Here is a 26,447-nt window from a genome sequence, read left to right on the forward strand (position 1 = left end):
GAGGTTGTGGAGTCTCCTTCTCTGGAGATATTCAAGTCTCGCCTGGACGCCTACCTGTGCGACCTGGTGTAGGGAACCTGCTTTGGCAGGGGGGTTGGTCTCGATGATCTCTAGAGGTCCCTTCCAACCCCTACAATTCTGTGATTCTGTGATTCTGTGAGCCTGCCTTTGCTCCTCAGAGCAGAGCTGAATGAGCATTTGAGTGCCTTGGTGCATGGCAGTAATTCTGAGGCCCATGCTCTGGCATCTGCTGAGCTATTGAAGGAGCCCAAGAATAAGAGGTACATTGAACCCGAGAGTGTCTTAGGTATTTCAACTAAAGTGCTCACACAAGGCAGAAGTGCTTGAGTTGAAATGGTTGAGTGTTTGACTTTGACTTGGGATGTTACCAAGCAAAAGTTCACAGTTAATGTAGTATTGCCTATGAATAAGAATTTTTTCTAGTGCATGACCACCTAGAGATAATGTAGGAGTTTAATAGAAAAGTAACATTATAGTTTTTCCCCTAAAAATTTGGTTTGTGTAAAATGTTGTTATTAATCTTTAGGGAAAACTGTATCTGAATTTCAGAGTTTATTTGACAGTTTATTTGACAATTTGGCTTTTTTAAGGTATATATTACTGAATGTCTTTAGAGTAACACTGCATTGTCTTGTTTTTTAATTTCCTTACACTATAAATCTATATTTAATTGAAAATAATGAAAGGTCTCCTTGAGTTGAACTTGTAAGAGATATTTTCTGTCAGTGGTGTAAATAGCGTGAGAGGAATGCTGTTAGTCCTGTCTCTCGCACATAGCTCTGTAGGGGCTGGGTACACTGGACTCATTGAGGAGAAGGGCTCAAAGCAACACCTGAGAACTTCAGCTGGGTGACCCATGCTCACTTCTTCCTGTTCGCTAGCTTCCATTTCCTATCTGCAGTGATAACCTCTTAAAGGACAAACAAACTAGTTCTGGCATTTTTCTGTCATCTTCCATCCCTTCCTGCATCAGGTTTTCCTACTGTTTTTCTACCACAGAAGACAATTTGGAACTTTTTGTATCAAAGTGGCTATTGCAGTGAAGGATCTTGAGATTCAACAGGGACATAGATTTTCAGATCTTTTTCAGTGAGGATCCAGAGCATAGGAAGTACCTCCCTGCTTTGTTCTGGAGGCTTCTGTAGTCAAAGAAACCAATGGGGGGCAAGATCACAGTTTCAAGAAAAGAATGTTTACAGTAAAGCTGGAAGCAGCAAGCACTTCACTTATAAATTGTTCATGCGGTATGACAAGGCTATTTGGATAGACCTGCCAGGTCACATAGGGAGACTTATATTGCACAGCGGTTCATACCAACTGTTTGTGGCAAGAACACATATGCAAGGTAGTTCAGTGGCAGATCGGGGCACATTTTATAGCACTTTGTCACTGGCAAAAGTGCGTGATCTGCTGTCTGCCATGCAGCTCCTGCCTGTCCTACTCACAGGAGGACAGTGAATGCTTTTCCGTGCTTTGTGCTCTGTTGAGACCCTTAAGGTCAGGTCTGTGACATGACTGCTGGCAGAGTACTCTAACTATGCACTGTGGGTTTTGCAAATCCATCCAGCACTGGGTATACTTAGATACTAGGGGATTAGAGGGTGAAAAGCAGGCCTACAGAAAGAGGTCTGGGAGTTTGGGCTGACAACAAGCTGAATGTGAGCCAGCAGTGTGCCCTGGCAGCCCAAAGGGCCGACCGTATTCTGGGGTGCAGCAGGCCCAGTGCTGCCACTGGGTGAGGGTAGGGGCTGTCCCACTCTGCTCTGTGCTGTGCACCTCCAGCACTGGGGACAGGGCTGGGTGCCACAGTGTAAGAAGGACATAAAACTATTAGAGAGTGTCCAACGGGGGCAATGAAGATGGTGAAGGGTCTGGAGGGGAAGATGCATGAGAAGCAGCTGAAGTCCCTTGATTTGTTCAGCCCCAAGCAGAGGAGCTGAGGGGAGGCCTCTTGGCAGCCTATAGAATGGCATGGAGCTGTGTCAGTGAGGGCCAGGGTGGGTGTCAAGAAAAGGTTCTTCACCACCAGGTAGTCAAGCACTGAACAGGCTCCCCAGGGCCTGTGGTCATGGCACTGAGTGCAGGAGACCAAAGAGTGTTTGGATAGCGCTATCAGACACAGGGTTTGGGTTTTAGTTCATCCTATGTGGAGCCAGGAATTGGATTTCATTCTTCCAGCCCTGCATATTCTGTGATTCTGTCACCTTTGAGCCTGGATCACTGGTTTCTCCTCACAGCAACAGTTTCTTACCCTATTCAATACTAAAACTGCAGTGCAGCTCAGATGGAGCCCAGAAGGTACCACCCCAGTGAGTTGAAGTGCTGCTGACAACCGTACGGGTGGCCAAGGCCTGTACAGCATCTGACTTCCTGACAAAAGCAGCAACATCCATTTCAGCTGGGCTTCTCAGACCTGTTTGAACTTTGCAGTGATTTTGAAACTTTGGGCTCTCAGCAAAACAGTTACTGACTTTCAGAAATACTTGGAGGGAGGTGCTGCCTACGACACAGCAAGTGTTGCATCACTGGCTTGTAAAATTGAAATAGCATCTTGCAAGCTGCTTATGATTCATAAATGATAATAAATAACTGACGAAGGAAACAGTTGTTGCAGAGATGCTCTTATGTTGTCCTGCTTGTGGTTAGCTGGTGTAGGAAGGGGAGGTAAGAAATCACTTTTGACACACCAAGGGAACACACATGTGGACCTCACACAGTTTCTCCTCGTCAGTTTTGAAGCATGCTCATCTGTGGGATGAAGGTAATTCCTAAGAGCATTTAACTTGTAGACACTAATGAGCAGTGATAAAAGTCCCAAACAAGAAAGGGCTTCAAAGATGACAAAAATGGGATTTCATAACAGTTTCTTCATCAAAACACAAGGTCTGGATCAGCCATATTAATCTTCTGCTGTGGCACTGTGCAACACAGAAGCTGAGGCAGAACATGATGCTTAACTTCAAATAAAAAGCAGAGAGTGGGATTTTCCAAAAATCTGTTCTTAGCCCAAGTCTAATGTCATTGAAGTAAATTGGATTTTATCAACAACTTTGTGCGAGTCTTGTGGCTGAGTACTTTTAAAAATGATACGCCATTCCTGGTAACATCTTGCACATGGAATTAATTTTACTGAAAGTGAGTGAGAGCAGTAAATAAAGAGAACACTTTGCTGATTGAATTTTTATGTTTCCTTGGGAAATGATCAGTCATTTTTATCAGCTTGCTAAGAAATGGCCTGCAGTGTTGTTTATCCAAATAATTAGAAACCTTCATAAACTTCCTAAAAATAGTTGGAAGCCTTCGATAACTTGCTGAAAAACAGGGCAGGCTGTCTGTTTTGGGAGAAGGTGTAGCCTGATGGGATGAGGCTAGCAAAGTTGTACAGTAACCATGAGAATAATTACACAGCCCTTTGTCCTTATGCTAATCCCTGCATCACTCCTGCAAGGTAGGATCTATACTGGTGCCTTAATCCTGTTGATTTTCTTAGTCATGTGAATGCCACAGGAATGATAAATCACAAGGCCCTTTCCTTATATTCAGCAGATTCGGTACATAGTAATTGTGTAATTTGGCCTAAAGAAACCCCTAGGCAGTGGGTGTTCATGGGAAGCCTACAGAGGAGGTTGTGAGGATTAAGAGTAATGAGGGAAGAGTCACCACCTATTTCCCACCCCCCTCTCTCTTTCTTTTGTCTCTCCCAGGAGAAAAACCCTACAAATGTACCTGGGAAGGCTGCACCTGGAAGTTTGCTCGCTCCGACGAACTGACGAGGCATTACCGCAAGCACACAGGAGTGAAGCCATTCAAGTGTGCAGACTGTGACCGCAGCTTTTCCCGCTCAGATCACTTGGCGCTCCACCGCCGCAGGCACATGCTGGTTTGAGAAACGCTTCCTATTCCAGCTGAGCTTAAGAGCTGGGTCTCTTAACTACCCGGAGTGAATTCAGCAGGGCTGAATCCCCTTCTACAGTGTTAGCACGCAGGGCTGTCTCTGCTGTCTGTAAGAAAAAATAATAACATAAAAAAAAAGCAGGAAAAGAAGTGCCACTCTTCTCCTCGCCATCTGAAGCTAACCCCATCTGCCCCTCAGCATGGTTACCCCAAAAGTGTCATCACAGCCACCTGGGAAATAGCAGTCAAAATGCTATAGGAATGGGCATTATTTTACATGCTGCATCCTTTGAGAAAAAAATGTTTATAGCTTGTATGTTTTTTCAGCTGTTGGACATTTTGTTCCTGAAAAATCACTGCTGATTGGAGGATTAGATGCCACAAACGGATGATGATGATGATGAGAGCAAGAATGGTAGACCTTTGTTTTCCCTTCTTTTTTCCTTGTTTTGAATACTACCTGGCCAGTGTCAGCATCACACCTGAGCAGCGCTACAAACGAGAGGTTTGTAGGAGTAGGCGAGAAGATCCTTCTGGAGAGGTTCCACCATCAGAGCTGAAGAGTTGCTTGAGCTGACTTTCGCAATAACAATGGTGGCATTTTAATCTTGTATCAGAAGTTGTCATTATGCCCTAGAAGACACCAGCCATTTAACCCTTTTCTTTTATCCTTTTCTTTCCTTTCTTTTCTTTTGTTGTTGTTGAAGTCTGTAAAATAAAAAAAGGGGCAGCAGCATTTCTGCTGCAAGTACAGCATCAAGTATCTGTATTTTACCATGGACTTATTTAGAACCATTTTCTGATTAGTATAGAGAAAGCCAATCTAAAAACTACTACGCCATTCTCAAAGTGCAGTTTTCTTCATGCAGGTATCCTCTTCCCCATGACAGTGTTCGAATATGAGGAAATAGTCAGATCTTATACTTTCTAGTACCAAGGTTAGTGGTGTAGCCATCCATGAAATGGAATTGAATGTACCAACAATGCAAAATAGAGAAGAAACAGCTGCGTCTCTTTGCAGAGAAAAAGCAATAATGAGTAAAAATGGCTCTTGAGACAGTAATTTACTCCACACCAACAGAAGGGAGGTATGCAGAAATTGCACATAAGACAATTTAAGTTAATCTTCCTGATGGTTTCACTGACCTGTTAGTTACCACAATTAAGTACTTTCATTTCCTTAAACATAATGCTTACTTGTGTCAGGAAACCAAAACATATAAAGGAAAAAGCTGTGTTGAGGAGTCAGTGGATAAACTGTAAGTAAGAAGAAGAAACGGTTGTACAGTGGTGCTCTGCAAGACATTAGGTTTCTCCCTGGGAGTTAGAGAATAACAAGACATTGCCAGCTGTCTATTATGATACAAATGCTCCTTTATATGGGTATCAGTGGCTGCCTCTGCTGGGATTTTCAATCCAAGCCTTTTCAGATTAAATAAAAGGAAATTCTTGATCATTCCCATACAGCCCTGTAATTGTGAATCAATTTGTATTAATTAAATTATGTAGGAGAGAGAGAGAAACTCTTAGTCATCAAACAGAATAGTGCTTTTCTGTTTTCCTTCTTCATTAGGATCTGCCTATTCAGCTAAATGAGGCAAAGAGAAGGATTGGCAAGATTTTTTAAGTGTTGAGATTTTTATAGTTTAGAGATAAAAGATGTATACATAAAGGTCCTTTGCAGTGCATTTAATTACAAATATTGGGTTCCGGGAATTGCACAGATTAAACTTGTGATGCCACTTGTTCATTTTTAAAGGTTAGATCAAGTCTGAATTCAGTTCAGATTCCTGAAGTATTAGCTGTAATGTTGGGAACAGGTTCTGAAGTCAAGATAATCTTTAAGAAGAAGCAGAACAGAGAACCCTTACACACACTGAAAGTAATTGCAGTTAATTGAGGTTTAATAAGACTGGGATAATACATCATAACAGCACTTAGAGGCTCCAGAGTTTGATTGTCTTTAAATACATTGTTCATGTTCCCCGATACCGGATAATCTGTCAGTCCCCCAAAAGAACAACTTCGGTACTATTACTATTCAATATCCCCTCTGGTGAGTGGTCAACATAGAAACTGCAGACAGATTATTAGCAGCCATAGCTTCATGCCCCGTCCCTAGAGATTGTCAAGGCAAGGCTATATAAGGCCCTGGAAAACCTGATATAACTTGGTGTCCCTGTTCATCGTAGGGGAGTTGGACTAGATGGCCTTCAGAGAACCCTTCCAACTTCCACAGGATTCTCTGATCCTGTGATAGTGGAAAAAACGTCTCTCCCATTCCCACTGTCTGCACTGGTGGTGAAATTTTGTAGCATTTAAGCATCCAACTCAGAACTGGGCATTAAGCAGCACTGCCGAGTTTAAAACAGCTGAAACAGATCAGGGCTTCTTGATAGCCCATAAGCCATTGTGGAGCAACAGAACTGGGTTTTTGCCAACAGCATTACTTCTTTCATTTTCAAAAATGGTAGTCAGTGCAGTACCTGAGGTGGTTCATGGATTGCATCATGGATTTATGTACTTTAAGGTCATCCCCTTTAAATGGATCAGACAACATCAATGTTTTGGGAAAGAAGTCAGGTCAGGTAAATGTCAATTTATAAAATTATTTTGTTGCCCAAGAATGTTTTACCAACTAATTACATAAATAGCAGTGGAATCTGTGACTTTATTTTTCCCCCAAAGAAAATGAAATTTATTTGACCAGCAACACGTAAGGACATTCTGTTAGCATTCAAGAGAAACAATAAGAGATCTTCTCTGATGCTGTTTCACAAGTGCTGAATATAACAGAGGGACCAATGTCTTCTTCAGGCTTCTGTGTAGTGAATGGGAATTAAAAATCTCCAAGAGCAATTGAGAGGCTTTAAATTTCGGTGTGCAGCTTTGAACTGTCCTGACTGCACAGAGATCCTGTAGGAAGCTCATTTCCCAGGGCAGAAATCACTCTTTGTGAACCCCCTGTCTTTCAGCTAGCTTCTTTATACATCTGAAACTCTGCAGTGGAAAGAAGGTCTGATTTTATTCAGAGAACCCCAGAGTGATAAAGGGGTGAAGCAGCATTCATATCAAGGGAAATAGTCACAGAATGTGTCAGCGAGAACAGAATGAAATCAAAAGATTGAGAGGTACCCTACATTTTCTTACTTAGCAGCAGGAAATGTATGCTCAGCCTTTCCAGCAAACACGTAAGAGCTTTTTATGCTGCTGTTACCTCTCGACTGCTTACACAACCAGCAGTCATCTACCACAGGGTCTCAAGCAGGCAGTACAAACCTTGGCAAATTTCTCATTTGTTCAGAGCCGTCAGGCTTTGGCCCCAAATATTCTGTGAGAATTTTGCTTTCCTCTTTGGGAGTATTTTAAGAGAGGTTACTTTGTGGAGGGAAGGTGTTGGGACATGGAGTAGATGTCCCCCAGGTTCTCAGGGTGCTGTTCCACCTGTGTTCCACCAAGTTCCTGTGCTTGTGCAGAGACCAAGGGCAGCTGCTCCAGGGTGGTTTCCTCAAAAATATCACAGTAACTCACCACAGTGCCGTGGCATTGCATAACCGTGGTGAAGGCTGACTTCACATGTGGCATGCAGAAATACCAGATCTTGTCTTGGCACAGCACAGTAAGTCCATCTTAATTAACTGAGCAGTTGAGAAATACAAATATACAGTGTCCCCATCCTTTCAGACAGACAGATTTATGCTTTTCAGTGTGAATAAAGCATGGGTAATACCCACTGTGAGCATTATGGCTTACGTGGCGATCTCTGCCATGAAGTGTCAGATTTCAAGTGTTTTCAAAAAGATTCAATGGATTTGTCAGCAAATCTCAGTAGCCAGCATTACATGAAAACATAATGAGCAAACAACTTTGATACAGAACTTTTTAAATTTTAAATTGCCATTATTTTTTGAGCATCTGTTTTATTCAGCACTGTAAAATTGGCTCATTGCAACGGCAGTTTTTACTGGGGGTGAAGATGCAGTATTCCTTATTCTCTATCATGCTTTCAATTAATGAAATAGATTTAGACTGATTTGTATATATGATTATTTGCTGGAGTAATGTATAACAAAATTAACAGTGTTAAAAATGACATCAGTGATGTTGATGCTTGGGATAAACTTACAGTGCAGAGCATGGACAAATAGTTGGACAACCTTTCTCCCCTTTAATAATGGAATAGCAGTGATCATAAATCTCCTTTTCCATTAGCTACACTGAAAATGTATTCTAGTTACCATTTATAAATTTATCTTCTGATAATAAATGATGTTTAATGGAAAAAATCTCTTTCTCCTTTATTGAAGTTGGGTACCTCAAATCAGAGTAAGATTAACTGTTAATACCCTGCTTATTTTTCAGTTTGAACGTTGGTTCAGAAAGGTCAGTGTGAGGAACCACATTTTCCGCAGCAAATGTGTCTAAAGTAAATCTGCCCTGCTACATGCTCACCCAAACACCCATGCATATAAATGCCAGCACTTCCACATTTCCCCTCCCATCAGCAGATAAAAACAAACACGTTTGTGAAAACAAAGCAGAAGATGAAGAATTGAAAACAAATTGGAAATAAAAGAAAGTGCTACCTTCTTAAGAAACCAGCTCATATTACTGTATTATGCTTTTGCCTGTAATTTATAACTGGAGAAGCACACAGATTTGAAGATGATTGTTATATTTTCACAGTTTCATGATAGCATTACAGTGGCTGTGTAATATACTTAAAAAGTCATACCTGTTGGTACCTTAAAAATGCTTGATTTCTGATCAACTGCAGCAGCAAAGCAGGTTTTAGTAGAAAAAACAAGTAGCTATAAGGATACTGCATCTTTAGAAATCGAAATGCATTGAAAGTATTTTACTATACTTGTAACAGTTTAAATATTCTGTAATATATGTGATAGTGGAAAAGTATTTTCAAACTCGGTTTTTCATGAGGTGTAAATAGGTTAAATGAAGTACATTTTTAAAAATCCTTTCGCTTTCATAAAGAAAAAATTGTTAGATAATGCCTTGCAAAGCTTACACAGAAAATGCTGAGAAGTAAATTATTCTGTTTTGGCAAAAACATCTTCTCTGCAAAATGGAGTCGCCACTTCTTTGCTGTTTTGCAGATAGCATGTGATATAATGAAGTCATATTGAGTCCTTCAGCATCAAATAAGTCAACATTCAGAATACCTTTGTCTGAGTAAAGGAAAAAAAAAACACTTAATGAAAATGAAAACCATATGAAAAAGTTTTGTTTTGTTTTCCTTCTGGCAATTTACTGGAGATACAGTAACAGCAAGCTCTCTGACTTTGATTTTATTTGTGCTTGTATTTCCCTGACTATATTGCGTCTTGAAAAAAAGGTTGCAGAGCTGAAAAAGGCAGCTGTTCTTTGCTGATTCCAGGGGTGTTCAGTCTTCGCGGTACGGTAGTATGTCAACAGTCCAGTGGTAGTGGGACAGTTGTGACATTTAGAATGCTCATATACTCCAGCACGGTAGTCTAAAATCCATTTTAAAAGATGAAACAGAAACTGAAAGTGCCTGTTATTAGAACTGATGGGATGTTCCTATACTTTTACACAGCAATAACTTACGGGATTCTGTCAACAATAAGATGAAAATAAAATTAAACTCTGAAAACAATAATGCAGCACAGAAGCAAACACAAAGTGCCATTTGTATTTTCATGTTGATGTATTTTGTTAAGAGTTTTAGTTAGTTTCTCAAATAACGTCTGTCAGATATGTAAGATGAAAATGGATCCTCGTTTACAAATTTCTCATATCCATATGGATTCCAAATAGGTGTAAATGGAGATCATTGTGTTTTGTGGCATTGCTTCCTAATTTACGTCTGATTTGCCCATATATCCATGGTATTCTATAGTAAAATAACCACAAAATTAGCAATGGAGCTTCTTCAGGTTATACACCAGAGCATATTGAAAAATCCACTGCATTGAATTGTGGAGTTCACCATATTTCTCTTTCCTATTCTTTTTTGTAATACTAATGTTTAATACCGTTTTCAAATTGGAGAGGTCAAAATAAAGTTATTATTTTGGGGAGAAATAAGTGCGGAAAAAAAAAAGTGGGGATTATCAGTTTAGAGACTATTTGAGTAACAAACTAGAAGCTGATATTCTTAGAATGGAGAAAGGATATATTTTTTTTTAATATTAAGTGGCCTAAACAATTGCATGAATAGGCTGGTGGATCTCACTACGAAATGAGCAGCTGTGTTTCTTCCACTCTGTTTTTCAATTATTTTTAATCTGATAGGTTTCTGTCAAAAAGAAAAAAAAATTACTGTTGCTAATGGATTCTTAAAATAGCAGTGTAATGCCATCTCTCATACTTGTGCTTCTAAAAATGAATTTATTGGAGATCAAAATGTAACTGGTTTTCCTAATGCCAAGAAAAATTGCTTTCCATTTCCTAAGCTTGTATCCAGCATTTATCCATGCAGAGCTATGCTCCCATCAGTGGGTTGCTGTTTGAGAGAACAGGTTTTTATTCACCAAGGAAGGAACTGTGTGTGCAAAAGACACTCAGCGCAGAAGAAAATGGAGGTGCAAAGTAAAAGCATGTGAACCTGCATGTGAAAACTATGACACCGATATATGCAGGTTAATCACGTGATGACCACTGGTGTAGTAACAACTTATACCTGTTGGGCATCAGTGGAAATAATCCCATCAGAACATGCATACGCTTATTTTCCCATTCCAAACTGAATTTCCAAATATTAAGCAAATAAAAGATCTCATTTTATGCTGAAGATGTTAGGAAAGGGAATGTGTTAGGGGAAAGGAAATGTGAGTTTCTTATATCTGAGCCGCTGTTAGAGAGGAGGTCTCAGTTCACTGCTCTGAAGCAGTGGTGCTCCAACGAGGCACCCATAGAAACCCACAGTGTTCAGTTGACTCCAACTCTACATGTGTTGGTTGGTTCTTGCATAGGAAAGGGCACCGAGGCTTGTACACCATGAAATGAATTGGTCTTTTTTTGTGTCTTTTTGAAAAACAAGAGATTTATTTTTTTCTTATTGACTTGCCAGCACCTTGTGCTTACTGATTTCAAATGGTGAAATTAACTGAGATGCTTTCAAAATGATTTGTAGACTATCCAGTAAACAACCATTCAGTCCTCTGGACTAGCAAAACTGAATGCAAGTTGTAATTGTTGTGAAAATAAGAACAGTACAAGTTATTTGGGATCCTCTTGGCCGTCTGTGTGACTTACAAGTCACACTTCCTCCAGCTCATTTTCAGGGTGCTCTCACTATTTATAAAAGAGAATGTGAATGAAGGTTCATACTGTGACTTCCTAAACCTGGTTCATGCACCTGGTTGCATTTGGAAAAAATCATTGTCAGCCAGGAGAAACGCTCAAGTAGCTGATGGCTTTGATGGATTGTCATAAACATGAACCATGGAATGCAGACATTGGTGGTTTGGATGCTGCCTTTCTCGTTGTTCCCATCTTTCCAGATATAAAGAGCTTTGGAAAGGCAGTTTGACCCATAATCTTTGCAGGAGAACTAAACTTTTTCAAAATCCAGATTTGATGTTCTTGTCTCTGGTTTTTTTATTTCAGTATTTTTCACTGCTAGATTTGTATCTTATTTTGTCATGAAACAAAAAAAAGAAAAAAAAGTTTATTTTTCCCTATAGTCCTATATATTGCCTCCTTTGCAATATAAGTTTTCCTTTTTACACCTACACAGTGTGCTTGATCTGCTCTCTGACGCTAAGAAATTATAATATCCCATTTGCACTTACAATAGAATATACACAGAGATAGGAATGAATGACTTAAGCTTCACGCACCGCCAGCCTTAAACCCTTCAACCCACACACACAGACACACACATGCATACGCTTCAAATGAAAGGGAGATTTGGACACTGCTATCAACATGTGGGGTCAAAAATATCATTAATTTGGAAAGTTCTTTCAGCTGTGTTTAGGAAGAAACGGCAGAATAATGAAAAATACGATCCTTGGCCAAGTCATTTATGGATGAAGCAAATTCCCCTATGGCGTTAGTTGAATGAAATCCTAAGAATGGAGTTGCATTTGGCCCCAAACTCTTCCTTATTAATCAGGTTGCTGAAGTTGTATATTCCAATGAGTGTTCATTTGATCCTCCTGTGTAAAAATACAAAAACATCCCTTAGTTTTTAAAGTGATTAATTTGGGACCGAAGCTTCACAACAATGGAATTAGTGTGTTCAGCACCTCAGTCTTTTTTCCTATGATAAGATGCAAAAGGGAGGTCATTATCAGTAACCCCATAGAGATAATAGTGTCAATAGAAGTCCTATACTTCAAAGGAATAAAAACAGCAGTGCTAGCAAGCAAACATCGTAGTTTCTTAAGTCTTTTCTTTCGCCTTCTTTTCAAAAGATTTTAAATGCAAAAATTTCTTTTCTTCTAAAATAATAAAAGTAATTATCTGGAGATCTAATTTCCCAATAGTTTCCTCTGCATTTATATAGTATGTAGTGTTTAGGCGACACCTATGTTATAAGTTTATTAATATTATGTACGTGTTGTTCTTGTATTTATGTATAGTGTATGTATTGTAAATATACTCAGAGCTTTTTTTCCTCTTCCTGTAAGATGGTGATTTTTTTGCCCTATAATAATGTAAAGGGAACCCCCTAATGAAATTCTGTCAGAGGATGATTATTCCAGTCTATTCTCAAAGATTTAAATGAACAATTGTTATCGTTTTTAATGGTGTCTCAGACATATTTTGTTGGTGCATTGCTTTTCTGTATTCAACTTTCCTATGAATTGAGCTGTGAATTGAAATAGAGTTTAAACCTTTAAATGTATGCATTTGTATAATTATCTGAATGGAGGCATGAAGGTTAAATAAAGCATTTTGTATGGAACAAACCCCCTAATTATTACTGCGAATGACTCAAGCCTTCTGGAATACCCAGTTATTAACTTTTTAAATTAAACCTTTGTTAAAAAAAAATCTTTTCTATAAACATATAGTGATTTTTTTAAATGGAATGTTTTCTTAAGAAATGGATTTTACTTGCTTTTCTGATTTTTTAAAAGCTATCATATAGAGTGCAAATTCTTTCTCCTTTCTCAGTGTTTGTGCATCTGTGGCAAGGCTGGAACAAATAAAATAGCACTCAGCAGTATAAACAAAAATGACCTGGGATGATATAAAAATATTTTGCATTACGATATAATCTGACTTCATTACTTATTTTAAAATGGAATTCTGTGTCTGCCTGTTTTCTTTTTTCCCTCTTCATCCCCCATTTGTAGGGATGCAATTAATTTATAACAGTCTTAAGATGCCCACGCTGCTGAGAGAGGATTTGCTCATTGTATGCATGTCAAGTGAAGGAATAGCTGTTGGACGTGGGCTTTGGTGAGCTGGAGCATTCAGTTTTTTACTTAGATGAAGTAGTATTTGTGATTGCTTCTAGGGACATTTTGAAATCCATAGGCTGCTCCCTCATGTCTTTTCCACAAATTTTCCTTTTTGTTTGAACCAGCATTTAGAACAACTGTAGAGATCAAGTCAGAGGTTGTGAGCTACACTTTTCCCTTAATGGTGAAACTTCTCCTTAGGTGTCCTTAAGTGGGGTTTTCCTTGCAACACCAGTTATTTGCTTTTAACAAGTATGATAATTTATCTAATAAAAGCCTCACTGCTGCATGGTTATAGGCAGAAAAACAAGTAAACAAAGAGATTTGGAAACCTCTGAGCTTTAACAAGAGATGTGTCTAAACCAAAACCCTGCTAGAACAGATCTTGGATGCTTGAGTATGAACATTAGCTCGTCCTGCTAGTCCTTCCAAGGTATTTCTGCTCTCCACACAATGCGTTGTTTGTTATTCCTCAATGTCCTGACTGTGCTTAATACCATTTTTCTCCCCACAGTGCCATAAGTGTAAAGCACATCACTGCCTGTTTAGTCTGACGTCTCCAATGAACACCCACACCGTCCACTGCCCTGACCCGTGGTCTATTCCTGAAAAGTTATTTCTTTCACTTGCACAAGCAACAACTCAATTGTCAGCTAATCCATCTTCCCCCCTTTTTTGTTATTGAACAGTCCATCTGGAGTGAAAAGTCGGTGTCTGTGTTTTTATTCACCATTATGCAGTATACTCAGCCCTCTATGTGCATGATGAGGAGTGACTGCTGGTAACCACCTTCAGCTTTGCACGCTGAGCTGCTGCTCAGATAAGTAGGGATTTCTTTCTACGTGTGGAAACGATCACAACAGCAGCATCCTTGAACCTTGGGATGAACAGAGCTCTGACAATGCAGACTTTCACCTACACATTTATGATACCATTCCTCCTCGTCAACCTGCAATAGGGAAGCACACCAATATAGGACATTTGGCTCAAAAACCTGTTTGCTGTTCTCCAGCCTGCTGCACTGTGACTGAGGCATTAGGTTTTGGCTGCAAGTTGAAAGGGTGAGGCTATGGGAGCCAAATTTTGGTGGTTGGTGGGAATTTTGCCTTTTCCAAAGAAGAGCCACCTTTGTGGGGCAGACTGCACTTGGACAAAATCTCTTCAGTGCAATGGTTGTGCATGCTGTGGAATCATGCCTCTTGTCAACCCTTCCATCCTTGCAAACTGGACAAAGTTGCAACCTTTCTACATGCAAAGACCTAAAAGTGATCAACAAAGCTGGGGCAACTCAGTAGTTGGATAAGAAATAACAGAACCGCAGAACTGCAGAATGGTTGAGGATGGAAAGGACCTCTGGGCCCACCTGACCCAGCCCGACTCCAGCAGAGCCACCTCAAGTGGGGTGCCCATGTTTGTGTGCAGGCAGAAGATCACCAAGGAGGAGAACCGACAACCTCTCTGGGCAGCGTGTGCCAGTGCTTAGCCCTCTGCACAGCATAGAAATGCTTCCTGATATTCAGGACAGTACTAACCACTTCACATCTCTACCTGACTGCTTCAGGCATTAGGCAGAACTTTTTTTCCTCACTGAGGTTTAGACCCAGTCTGTAACTGGCCACATTTTTTTTTCATTCAGGGGTATTTTCTCTGAGAGGCCCTGAATAGCAGCAGTAGCCACTACCCTTCCTGTTGGAGCATACTAACGAAGGCATTTACTGCCTCACATATTTGTCTTAGCAAGAATATATAGCCCATAATAACTGGGGCTGCCACTTAGGGAGGAATGAATAACCAGATTTAGCCAGTAAGCTCAAATATGTCAATATATTTTATCCCTCATGTTTTTGTTTATATCTTTGCATAACCACTCTCACAGATGTACTGTGCCCTTTCCTGGTTATCTTTCTCATTCACTGGGGATATTGATCTATAAAATCTCCTTTTAAAATATCTCCAGTGATTTCTTTTTTTTCTGGGGTGACTTCTCTACGCATGTATTTTTGGGGCCGTACAGAATATCAACAGACAGAAACTAACAATAAAGCCCAGAAATGACCGCAAAAGCAAACACTGAAACAAGACACTTGCAAAGCTCTATAAATCTCCAGCAAGATCAGGTTGCTGTTTAATCTTTATATACAGGTACGTCTCAAGGTTATCTGCTCCTGTGGGGTTCACTGGAGGCTTTTGTGATTTGTCATCCACTCAACTCCTTATCAGCCGAAGGTATTTCCCCTTGTAACATTTATTATGGGCTCTCCTCTGTTTCTTACTCATGTCGTGTCGTCAGGGAATGCTGATATGCAGTCTGTAAGGAGTTGTAAATTTCCCCCTCCTGTGACCAATTGACCAGTGGGATCATAAATGTGACATGCACAGTGTAAGATAGGCAGCACCACAAATGGAACTGACATCGTTCTCTGCTCTAAATACGAGTGAGAGCAAGGGAATTAGCAGCTCTAGCAGCTCCATAACCCTTTCCACCAGGACTGGTGTGGTCACTCTTCCATGCCATATGATTTCATTTTAACAGAGATGAATCCAGCCTTTGCTGATAGATACAACCATGAATTGCCATGTCTGAGAAACCAGCAAGTTTGGGAGAAGAGTGCTCCAAAACTGCTCTATTGATGTGATGGTATGGAGCCAGTCTCTGTGTGGCTGAGGCAGGAACAGTAGCAGATGTCCCAGGATACAGCTTCTGCCTCCAAAGTCTGGTAGAAGTATGTCAGAACCACCCAACTGGAGGGCTGGCTGCTGCAGGACACTATCTCCCACTGCTCCATAGGTTTATCCAGCACACAGAGCTCCTGTAATTCCCATTTGTTCTTAAGTACAGGCAGTGCCCACACTGACATCAGAGATCTGGCTGGTAGCACATACAGACATGCAAGTATAAATATTTGTACATAGGTTCACACATACATGCACAAGCATACAGTCATGCCCAAACATATAGGCACTGAGTACTTTAGTCACCTCAGTGAGCATTTATCTCTAAGCACAAGGAAAATTAATGACAGTATCTTTGGAGTTAGGTCACCGAAGTCAAACCCATGGAGCCATTTTGGAGATCTTTAAGATATTAAATCCAAAAGGCCAAGAGAAGGACATGAATGCCCAGCCTCTTCTTATGCCTAACACCACAACTGAGCTGATTTTTCAAGGGGTGCCCTGAAGGCACCCTCCATACCTGACCTGTTGTCATTTTCCATGAAGTCACCTCGAGCCCAGCCTGAGCCTGGACTACAAAGTCCATCTGACAGGACTGCCTGGCCACCTGAGGAGGGTCCCCAGGCCACCGGGACAACCTAGTGTTATCCACACCGTGCTGCCACCATTGCACATGCTATGAGCGGAAGTGGATAAGGGAGACACAGCCCTGGGAGTCAGCAGGGAGACGAAGCAGAGATTTCTCCCACCAGAGAGGGGTTAGGAGCTTCAGCTATCATGGTAACAGCAAATCTGTAATTATTCAATATGAAATTGATCTCCACAGATGCGAAATGGCAACACAGCTGTTTGAGTCAGATAGTGAAGTATGCAATCTATTTATGAGGTGTGTTCCCCAAAAAATTGGGAAAAAGTCAGCATTTCTGCAAGGCTTTTTGGTATATTTATTTATTTACAAGGGATCATTTGTACCAGCTGGAGCTTTTCAGCTTAACTGCGAGTAAACTGAGATTTCTCGGATGCTACAGGCATGCCAAGAAGGGAATGCTGTAGAGGCTTTAGAGCAAATAAAACAGAGAAAGAAAGGCAGTTCATCGTGACAAGTGGAGAGAGGAGAACACAGGGCCCACGCCGTTCTCCTTCCTTGGAGCTGCTTTGTTTCCCATTTTGTTTGACATCTATAATCAAAGCCTCAGCACCCTTGCTTCAGTTATAATAACTTTGCTTTGGTTATTACATGAGGCTTTGCAGATGAACACACAACACGAGTTTTTAGCCTCCGGCACTGACCACTCCCAGACAAGATGCTTGTTCCTGTACCACAGTACGTGTGCTTCTGCAAGTTTCGTTTATCACAAAGCAGCAGTACAGACACAAGAAAAGTACAGTGGGAGCCAGGGGCTCAAGATGAGGTTTGGCACACAGTACATCAACAGCAGAAAAGGCTTATTCCTCAGGCTTTCATCACTAAGAGCAGCTGGGAAGATGAATGTAACTCAGTCTTGGTTACTGCAAATTAAAATAAATGAGTAACTTGCCAAGTGTGGGACAGAAGTGCTACATTCATGGGTTTCTTTATGTGGGAAAAATTAATGTGGCCCTTTGGGACCATCAGCTTTAGTTTGATTTGCTTTGATAGCTATGTACCCATAAACTTAATGGAGGCTTTGGGGCTCAAAATATTTTTATTCCATTTCTGATATAGGCTGCTGCTCATAGACTGAAAGACTGCACCTTCAGCGCAGCAGGACTGGGGTGCCATCCCTGTTCCCAAAGGCATGACAGGAAGGTTAACTCATATTCATATGCTTGGTGCCAGCCCTCATTAGAGCAGACTGAAGCAGGATTGCACTCATCCGGGATCCAGAAGAGCCCCACTTGCTATGCAGTACTGTCATAGTAAAAGAGGTAATGATTATTTTCTGCGTGTTTTCCTGTTCTCAGGGGGTCTGTGACAGAGGCGGAGCTCTGCTGTGGGCTGTTGGGGTCCTGGATTTCCAGCTGCAGGAGAAGGAAGGCTGTGTATGATCTGAGGTGTGGCACCAGGACATGAGGGGTGTCTGAGGGTGCAGAGCCTGTGGGAATAGCATGGGTGGGTGATGGAAGAGCCAAGCTCCACGTTCTACCAGAAGTGCTCCTCTGCATGAGCCATCTCAGCTGGGAGGGCTTTGCCAGGATAATGCTTTCCTGGAAAGAGAGCCCGCTGGGGAAGTGTGGAGCAGACAAGAGAGGGACCTAACCATTCTTCCTGACTTCTGCAATCAGACTTACCACACAATTGCAAATCACAGCATAGCTGAAGTTGGAAGAGACCTCTGGGTCCACCTAGCCCAGCCTGTGCTTCAGCAGGGCCACCCAGATCAGGGTGACCATGCCCATGTCAAGGCAGTGCTTGAAGTTCTCCAAGGAGGAGACATCACAGTCTCTCTAGGTAACTTGTGCCAGTGCTCCACCACTTGCACAGAAAAGGACTGTTTCTGATGTCTCTAGAGAGTCCCTTGTCAGTGGTGACTGAAGGCTTACCCTTGCCCCAAATCTACTTTGGAGTTTTATTTTATTTATTTATTTTTCCTCAAGATCCAATGACTTAATGTACTGGATTTAGAGTTGTTTGTCTGACTTCATGCCAAAGCCAAAGGCCATCAAATGTATCTTGTTTCTCCAGCATAACCTATGCCACCTGTCTTAGTAGTACACATACCATGCTGACTCCAGGGGCTTCTGCATGATGCACCGACACCTTAGTTCACAAAGGACCTGAATGGGAAGTACTTAATCTCTGTCATGTAATATGTTTAGTTGTAATGATAATAATATACTACTTGGTGCTTTTACGCATAGGAGGAGCACAGGATGCAGAACTCAGGGTTTCTCAGCATCATTTTGCAAACAGCTGCATTACTCACAACCACAAACAGCACAACCGGATAATGCAAGTCACCAGTTCCTGCCTGGGGAAGCAAGGCTCCCACTGCTTGTTAGCCAAGCTGACAAATGCTCTGGCCTTTGTGCAGCCACAATGTGACAGATTCAGGTGGGTCTATTTGGGGTTGAGATCCTTAGGTCCTGCCTGGCACAGGGACAGGAGAATAAGCATCTGGGGGCGAAGAAAGAGGTAACAGCAGAATGGAGAATTGGTAAACCATCTGCAGCATGAAGAACTAAGATAGGAGGGAGACAGGATGACAGGAAAAGGGCTGAAGGGATATAAAGCAATATGAATAACCCTGAAGCTGCGATGAGAGTGAAGTATGATTAGATAGGAATCCTATGAGTCAGGGTTAGAGGAAAGAGAATCATGGCAGTGCTGAGACGCAAATATAATTAATTAGGTTGTGAACCACTGAATCAGATGATGCCAAATGTAGACATTTGTGCTTCCTCACACCTTCATTTGTATGTGCTACATAAAGGTTTACAGGAATACCTTTACAAGCTTGTAGGAATTATTGACTCTGGTGTATTTTTCCTCTTCTGAAATGTGGTTTTCTGACCCCATGATTGAAATTAAACAAATGCAGAGAGACAAATCTAAAAAACTGTGTATTTTTATCTGAAGTGTCAATTATAGCAATTTTATATCTATTTTTGTTACAGAAAAAGCAAGTGTTTTGCATCCCATGTGGATATCTAGGTCTTCCCATTCTTTTGTAGTGTAAAAGCAGTGTTTTTAATCTTGGCAGGCAAGATCATGAGTCACAGGCTTGAAGATTCAAGTAAATGTGAAAGAAATACTGGTAGGGATACTCATTCCTGTTTATAACAGGTGTTTTAACTTTCTCTAGAATTTGGGAGTTTGGCTAACTCTTGAAAAGCCTGTATGAAATGACTTAAAGGTCAACAAAGAATGGTGTGGTGGTTTTTTTATTTGGTTGATTGGATTTGTTCTAATTTGGTTATTCGTTTGTTATTTTTTATTGAGGGAGCAGAGGAGACTATGTGCCAGTCTGGTTTTAAGTCAGACCATACATCTCAGACAGTTCAAGTCAACTTTAAGGAAACCCACTGTGCATCTAACTAAAAATACCAAGTTTATTTTGTTTTCACTGCCAGCAGAAATGGGGAAAATTGACATGTGTGTATTCATTAATTAAGCTGTGAAAATTCATATGCTCCAAATAACTGATGCAGGCTCATTTGGGATCTGAAAACGTTCCCAGGTTTATTAAGTATGCATTGAAATGTCCTGGATGGATAAGCAGAACTCATTCCACAAATGTATTCTTCAAAAGAAACTCTCTTTTGTGGTGAAAACCTGTTGACCAATGTTCCTTTTAATGTGAACGAGTAACTTTTACAGTGCAAAAAAGTGGGATTAGGTTCAACCTAACTCTATGGCCTCTTCCTCTCATAGACATTCTCTCTACAGAAGTGGCAAAGATGCCACAGATTGAACCTGCAAGACTGAGCACTATCTGCATTGCGGTTTATTCTGTATTCCCATGAAGACGTACAGTTTCATATTTCAGATATACAACAATAGAATTTGTGACAAAAATAAAAGCAGTGGCCCCAGCACTTGATTGTAGCATGAGCTTTTACTTGGTGGACATGTATGCTTAACCACAACACCAGTGACATGTCAGCAGTTTATAGACTGGAAAACAGAGTGATTAAGTTCTTTTGGCATTGCGTTTCTCACAACAAAAAAGAAAGTCCAAAGAAAAGGAGTTACAAAAATGTGTTTTACACTGGAGGCCCATTAGCTCTTTTGGTTGGAGAAACTGTTTTGCAGCCTCCACCTGCAGTATTGTGAGAGATTTGTTTCATGCTGTGTTAATCACAACAAACAGACCTCCCGAGTAGCAATGTGCGTTCTTATATAAAAGATAATTTGGGGGCTGAGAAGACTAGAAACTCAAATTTGGTCATAATTATTGGAAGGTCACCTAGGAATTCTGGAGGAGTTTGTTTATCCTGATTCCAGCCTGCTAGGTCCAAGAAAATACACTTAATTCAATCCAGGTGACTCTCCATTAAATATAATCTTGTCCTAATTGGTGCCACCTTGACCTCTACTTGTGAAGTCTGTTCTGTGGTCTACAAGTCTAGCTTTCAATACTCAAACACACATTCTTCCATCTGATTCTCCATTTTTTCATTATGATAGCTCACTTCATAGCAGGCATGAAACATAAAGATTTTGTAATGAGATGTGTCTAAGCAGGATGGCAATGGCTTCCTTAGACTGCTGGCCACAGTGGGCGTGTTATTCACACCCAGATTTGTTGTTGCAACTTTTGAGAAGTCTAAGATCAAGAGATCGGTAATTCATATGCACTACTCTCTGGTGCTTCCTGGCTGCTTCTACAGCTCGTGGAGAGCAATGTTAGTGTTAATTAGCCTGGCTGGTACACCAAATAGATCTGGTATGACCACTCCCCTCCATTCAAGTACCCAACTCTGGCAATCAAGGGTAGCAGGAACCAAACTGAACACTGCTCACTCTCCCACAGAGAGGTCTCAGTGTCTGATTTATGTGGCCATGGAGCAGGCTGCATGCACCAATGAGTTCCAGTTTACATCCCCACTGGAGTGCTTCCCTCCTTGAGGTGACCCTTTTGCCCTGGCAGCCCTATAGCAGACTTGAGATTGCTCAAGCAAAGCTATTTCCAGAAGATCTTAACCTCTGTTAATTTGTTCACGTTTGCACTGCTCCAGTGAGAGGAGTAACAGGAAGGTTGAGGTGCTTTTACAAAGTGGTGGACTGAAGAGCATTAAGAACCACAGCTTAAAGCAGTGTATTAGATGTCCTTCACTTGGCATCAGGGCTTTTAATCTGATGTGGCATTTCAAGCTGATGAAAGGACTGTGCTGAATTTCCATTTCTGACAGAAGCGGAGAAACAGAAGCTTCATTATTTCACCAAAAGCCACAGTTTCCATTCTGGGAAGGAACAGAGGAGTTAAGTAGCCTGTATTACAGGCAATAGCCAAAAGAGAGCTTGTCATCTTTGATCATTTGCCGTTGGTAGGAGATTTTCTGTGAAATGTGGTACAAAAAATGGACTCAACCACTGACATATATTAATATACTAATGATATTAAATCTTGGCTCCAATGCTGGCTGCTGCTTCAGAGCATTTGAAAACCTGAAGTTCTTGAATTATGTACCAAACCCTTGCCACCAATTCATCTGGCAACGTTTACAAATGTCATATCAATACTTTGCCAGCTAAGAATAAAGTGAAAATGGTGAACAGGTCCCAACAAGCCTCAAATAGGTAGAAATTGGATAGAAATCCATGCAGAGTGCTTAAAACAGTTTACAGTCTGGTTTGAGCTGTAGGTTGGCATGTCAGGTACTTTACACAAGCAGGAGACTTGAAAGCTTTCAGGTAAATGATATGAAATCTGGTGCTATTAATAAAACTACACCATTGGCATAAGGAAGCCAAGCACTGCTGATGGAATACACATATTCATTGTCAAGATAACAGACAGTGTATTTTGTATGTGGTGCCTGAATAACATCTACTTTTTGCACGTTAAAAAGGCAGATATTTTGGCCTTCTTTCAAAGCCACAGCTGCCAGAGTCACATGACATTGTGAGACTGTCTTAAACAGAGGCGAGGGCTTATCATTCTCAGAGCAGTAGAGAAAATTTAAAGTTGGAATTCTCCAAGAAAGGAGAAAGCAAAGAGAAGGAACACATTTTTACAATATTATTATTTTTAAGCCAAGTCTAAAGTTGGAACACTAACATGAAGATTTTTAGAATCATTTTGATAGTGATATCTGACATTTTGGACCAAGCTGATAATTGATATCATAATGTACTCTATTACAGAAAAGATTTTCATGTCACTATCCGGGAGCTACATGCAGTTTCTGAAGCAAAATCTGGAATCTTCAGCTTTGCACTGGTGGTGTGGTATGAGATTCCATATCTGCCACCTTAAGGCATCATGGTGGAGTAAAGAAAGAGCTGGGTGGCAGAAATGGATGAGAAGAAATTTAGTAGTGAGACCTGTTAAACTGCCTAAAAAGAGATTAAGAGATTGTCATGGTTTTATGATTTTTGGTTATCGGTATTTCACATCATAACATCATGTAGTGCACTGGGACTTAAAGAGTTAATGTTCCAGATTTTAAGGTCATGGTACATAGGTCTACATAGCAATGGTGGTGTGGAAGGCAGCAAGCACAGAGGACCCTGCTTTGTTTAGAGACCGATCAGTGTTTTATGGATGTGTGCTGTGATGCGACTTGAATTTCTTGATACTCGGAAACTCACCTCTGCCAAGCATCACTACATTCCGTGACTGCTGCTGTTGGTTTAGGAGGAATCAGTCACCATTTCACATGGGAGTGCTCAGATTAGCCCCCAAAATCCACATGAACATGCTGACCTCACCTGGATGCAGCTACAGAGTGTGGCAGCAGTACTAAATCAGGGGCTGGGGCCAGAGGAGGCCATGTATGTGTTCTTCTTGGAGAACGGGTAGGAAGCTAATACAGGCAACTGGGTCTGGGTTGTTCCTTCTGCTAGGTCCATTGCAGCCATACGCTTATGCCATGGTGTCCTACTGTCTGCTCTAGGACTGCTTTAGCTAATCTAAAACAATTAACAGACTATTGCTGAATGCATCAGATACACACATTCTTTTCAGTTTGTTTTACACTCAACTGACCAGACTCTTCAAAGCACATTATCTGCACAGAAGGACATAGGTAGGTAGGTAGCTCTATGGTTCCCTGTTTAAGTGATGAATTTTCAAAGGAGTTGAAATTCACCTGGCTGCTATTTCCTTTCAGAGTAGCTTTGACTTTCATGGTACTATGCCAAGAAAGACGTCTTTATTTGTGCCCTTTCTACCGGCGGTGTCAGCAAACTACTGGCAACAACACGTATTAGCGTCTTCATCAGAACAAGGATTTATGGTGTCAACACTAACTCCATCAGGGACATTACATCCTTATAATTCATGGATGACTCTTGTACACATGAAAGGGATGGCCATGAGCCAGCTAACAAAGAATAATTTTATTACTTACCTCAGCCACAATGATTTGCTTAAATAATAAAAATATACTGGTGCGACAAGGAAAAATTAACACTGATAAACACAAAGGAGAAAAGCTGGGAAGTACTCAGCAGTATATTAAATATCCATCTTTTTGGCAGCACCATTTTCAGCTTCTGATGTTTTAAGCTGGTTGAAGCTTTAATCAATATTTACATTTTAGTCAAGAGGAACACAGCATCATTATTTGAATTTAATGTAATAACCAAAAGAATGGCAGTACTATAGGGCAGGAAAAAAGTGTACAGGCAGCAAGTTGCAATCATTCCATACTTTTAATGCAAATTTTACTGAATATGCCCAAGAAAAGTTATTAAGAGGATCTTTCAGAAGCCTAATTATTTCATACCAGAAGGAAGATAAGCAAAATCAACGTTAAAGGAAGAGGTACAAACAGACCCCCACTGCAGATTTCCAGATTCTACACTGCTCACATCAGACTTGCTTTTTCTTTAAGCTTTTCTCAGTGGTAGACGATCTGCAAAAACACGAGTACTAAAACTAACCAGAAAATGGGATTTCTTTTCCCATGAAAATGTCATCATTATCATCACTGCTGTTATGAATATGTTTGCAAAAGCAGCTTTTTGTTTCAACAATGCAATTTACTTACCTGGAAATTATCATTTTCTGTATGGAAAAGGCACCTTGTGGCATCTGTTACTGGAGTGTTCCTATGAGCTGAACATGGGGGAGAATGTCACTCACACACTTCCATTTCCTTCTTGCCAAACTGTCTCAAGGACCTGGTGGCTGCTGTGAGTGATGGGAAATGTATTTCACATAATGCACTTGGCCCGCAGAGGAGAATTACAGAAATACAGAAGCAGTCATCTTGGTATATACAAACTGAATAATTTGAAGTACCTGTTACTTCACCAAAATCTCCAGCCCGCCAAAAGGCTTTTCCCCTCTTTCCCTGGTCTCTGACCTGAAAACCCTTTTTAAAATGAACAAGTGAACAAACAAAACCACTTATCACTAAAAGTCAGTCTCAATGGAATGTTTCCAGTCAATTCAAATGAACGTGTTTTTGATAAATTGAATGTTTGCAAAGAAAACTATGGAGAAGGAACATTAACCAAAGACATTGGCCATATTAACCCATCCCTCTTTTACTAAATGACAGAAGAGACTCAGCAGTCAAACAGCTTTGCTTTTCAAAAAATCACACTTAGAGGGAAGGGGAAAGGAGGAAGAGAACGGACAGAGAAGTTTGATGTTAGAAATCATCTATACAAGCTACAAAGGCTGCCAGAAAAAATATTAGTCTTCTGTTAAATTATACAGTGTGATATGGAAACGCTTGCATTCCTTTTAGTTTCTGAAATGTGAAAGAGGAAAATAGTGGCAAAGAAATGAAACCTCAAAAGCCAAAGTCAGTGATGGCATTCTCCACTCAAAGGTAATTCCTCTGCTTAGAGCAGCTCTCTGGTAATGCCAAAGGACAGTGAGCTCCAGTGATTTCACCACCACTGTCCTGCAACCCGTGAATCAGAGACATTGTATTGCCGCCAGGAAAAAGGAACCTGTTGAAAGAGATGTGCTCTGTAACCATGGCACTCATCAAGAGGGTTACAAATTTTAACCACATTAGTGAGAAAAGTAAAGCAAAGCAAACTGTCAATGTAAGCACATAAAGGGAAAAATCCAGAGAGAAGCAAACCACTGGCGTGATGACATTTCCATGATTATGTGAGACTGGGGAACAGTGCACACCTTGTTGTGTGACTTTTGAAAGCAGCTATAATTTGTTATCCTTACCTTCTGGAAGATGTTTACTGGCATAGATCATGCCGTAAATTGTAAGAAAAGCTATAAATATTTATTGCATTAAAGGCAATATGTAGCCAGTCCAGATGCTTCTAGTTTCTTATCCAAAACTTGTGAAGTACATTTTCTCCTGCAACTTCTATTAGCCAGCCAGAAATATTAGCACAATTACTCTACAACATGTCATGTGTTATCTGGAATACCTGAGTCACTTTGTACTCTACATACTTACAGTTCTTTTAGTGCTCAGGCTGAATGTTATCATGTTAAGATGTTGCTACAGGGATTTATTACTATAAATATTTTTCTTATGACTCTTTACCAGTTCTTGTTTGACAGTGATAAAAACCAAACTGACATGTGTCCATTGTGTGGTAATGCACTTAATCCATGCTTTGTCTCTTGAGTTTTATAATCTATAGACTGTGTTGCATAAAGGAATGGCTTTTACAGTACTTCAGTCTTTATAAAGCAAACATTCATGGATTAAGAGTGCATTTCTCTACTGATACATGTTGGCACACCTCATTCTAATTTCCATTGCACAGGCCAAGATATAATTCTGCTTGGTAAGAACATGTAGGTGTATTGGTGCAGGTGAAGTATGGTATATCTGCACTGTATCCCAAGGGTTACCTGAGGCCATCCTACAGCCAAATCT

The 26,447-nt window shown here is 40.6% G+C and overlaps 1 protein-coding gene across 3 annotated transcripts in view; it reads left to right on the forward strand.

Annotated features, from left to right (window-relative positions):
* Positions 1-25,159, forward strand: part of KLF12 (Kruppel like factor 12) — a 216,711-nt gene extending 191,552 nt beyond the window's left edge. For 2 of the 3 annotated variants that reach the window (XM_010728732.3, XM_010728733.3), the window contains one exon: positions 3,726-11,555. In XM_010728732.3, coding sequence (XP_010727034.1) covers positions 3,726-3,907 — 182 coding nt within the window. In that variant the 3' untranslated portion in view covers positions 3,908-11,555. Of the gene's footprint in view, positions 1-3,725; positions 11,556-13,827 lie in introns of those variants that run through there. The other variant, XM_031557832.1, reaches the window with a different exon arrangement.
* The last annotated feature ends 1,288 nt before the right edge of the window (positions 25,160-26,447 follow it).

Source organism: Meleagris gallopavo, chromosome 1 (genome assembly GCF_000146605.3).
Source record: "Meleagris gallopavo isolate NT-WF06-2002-E0010 breed Aviagen turkey brand Nicholas breeding stock chromosome 1, Turkey_5.1, whole genome shotgun sequence".
Taxonomy (NCBI): Eukaryota; Metazoa; Chordata; class Aves; order Galliformes; family Phasianidae; genus Meleagris; species Meleagris gallopavo.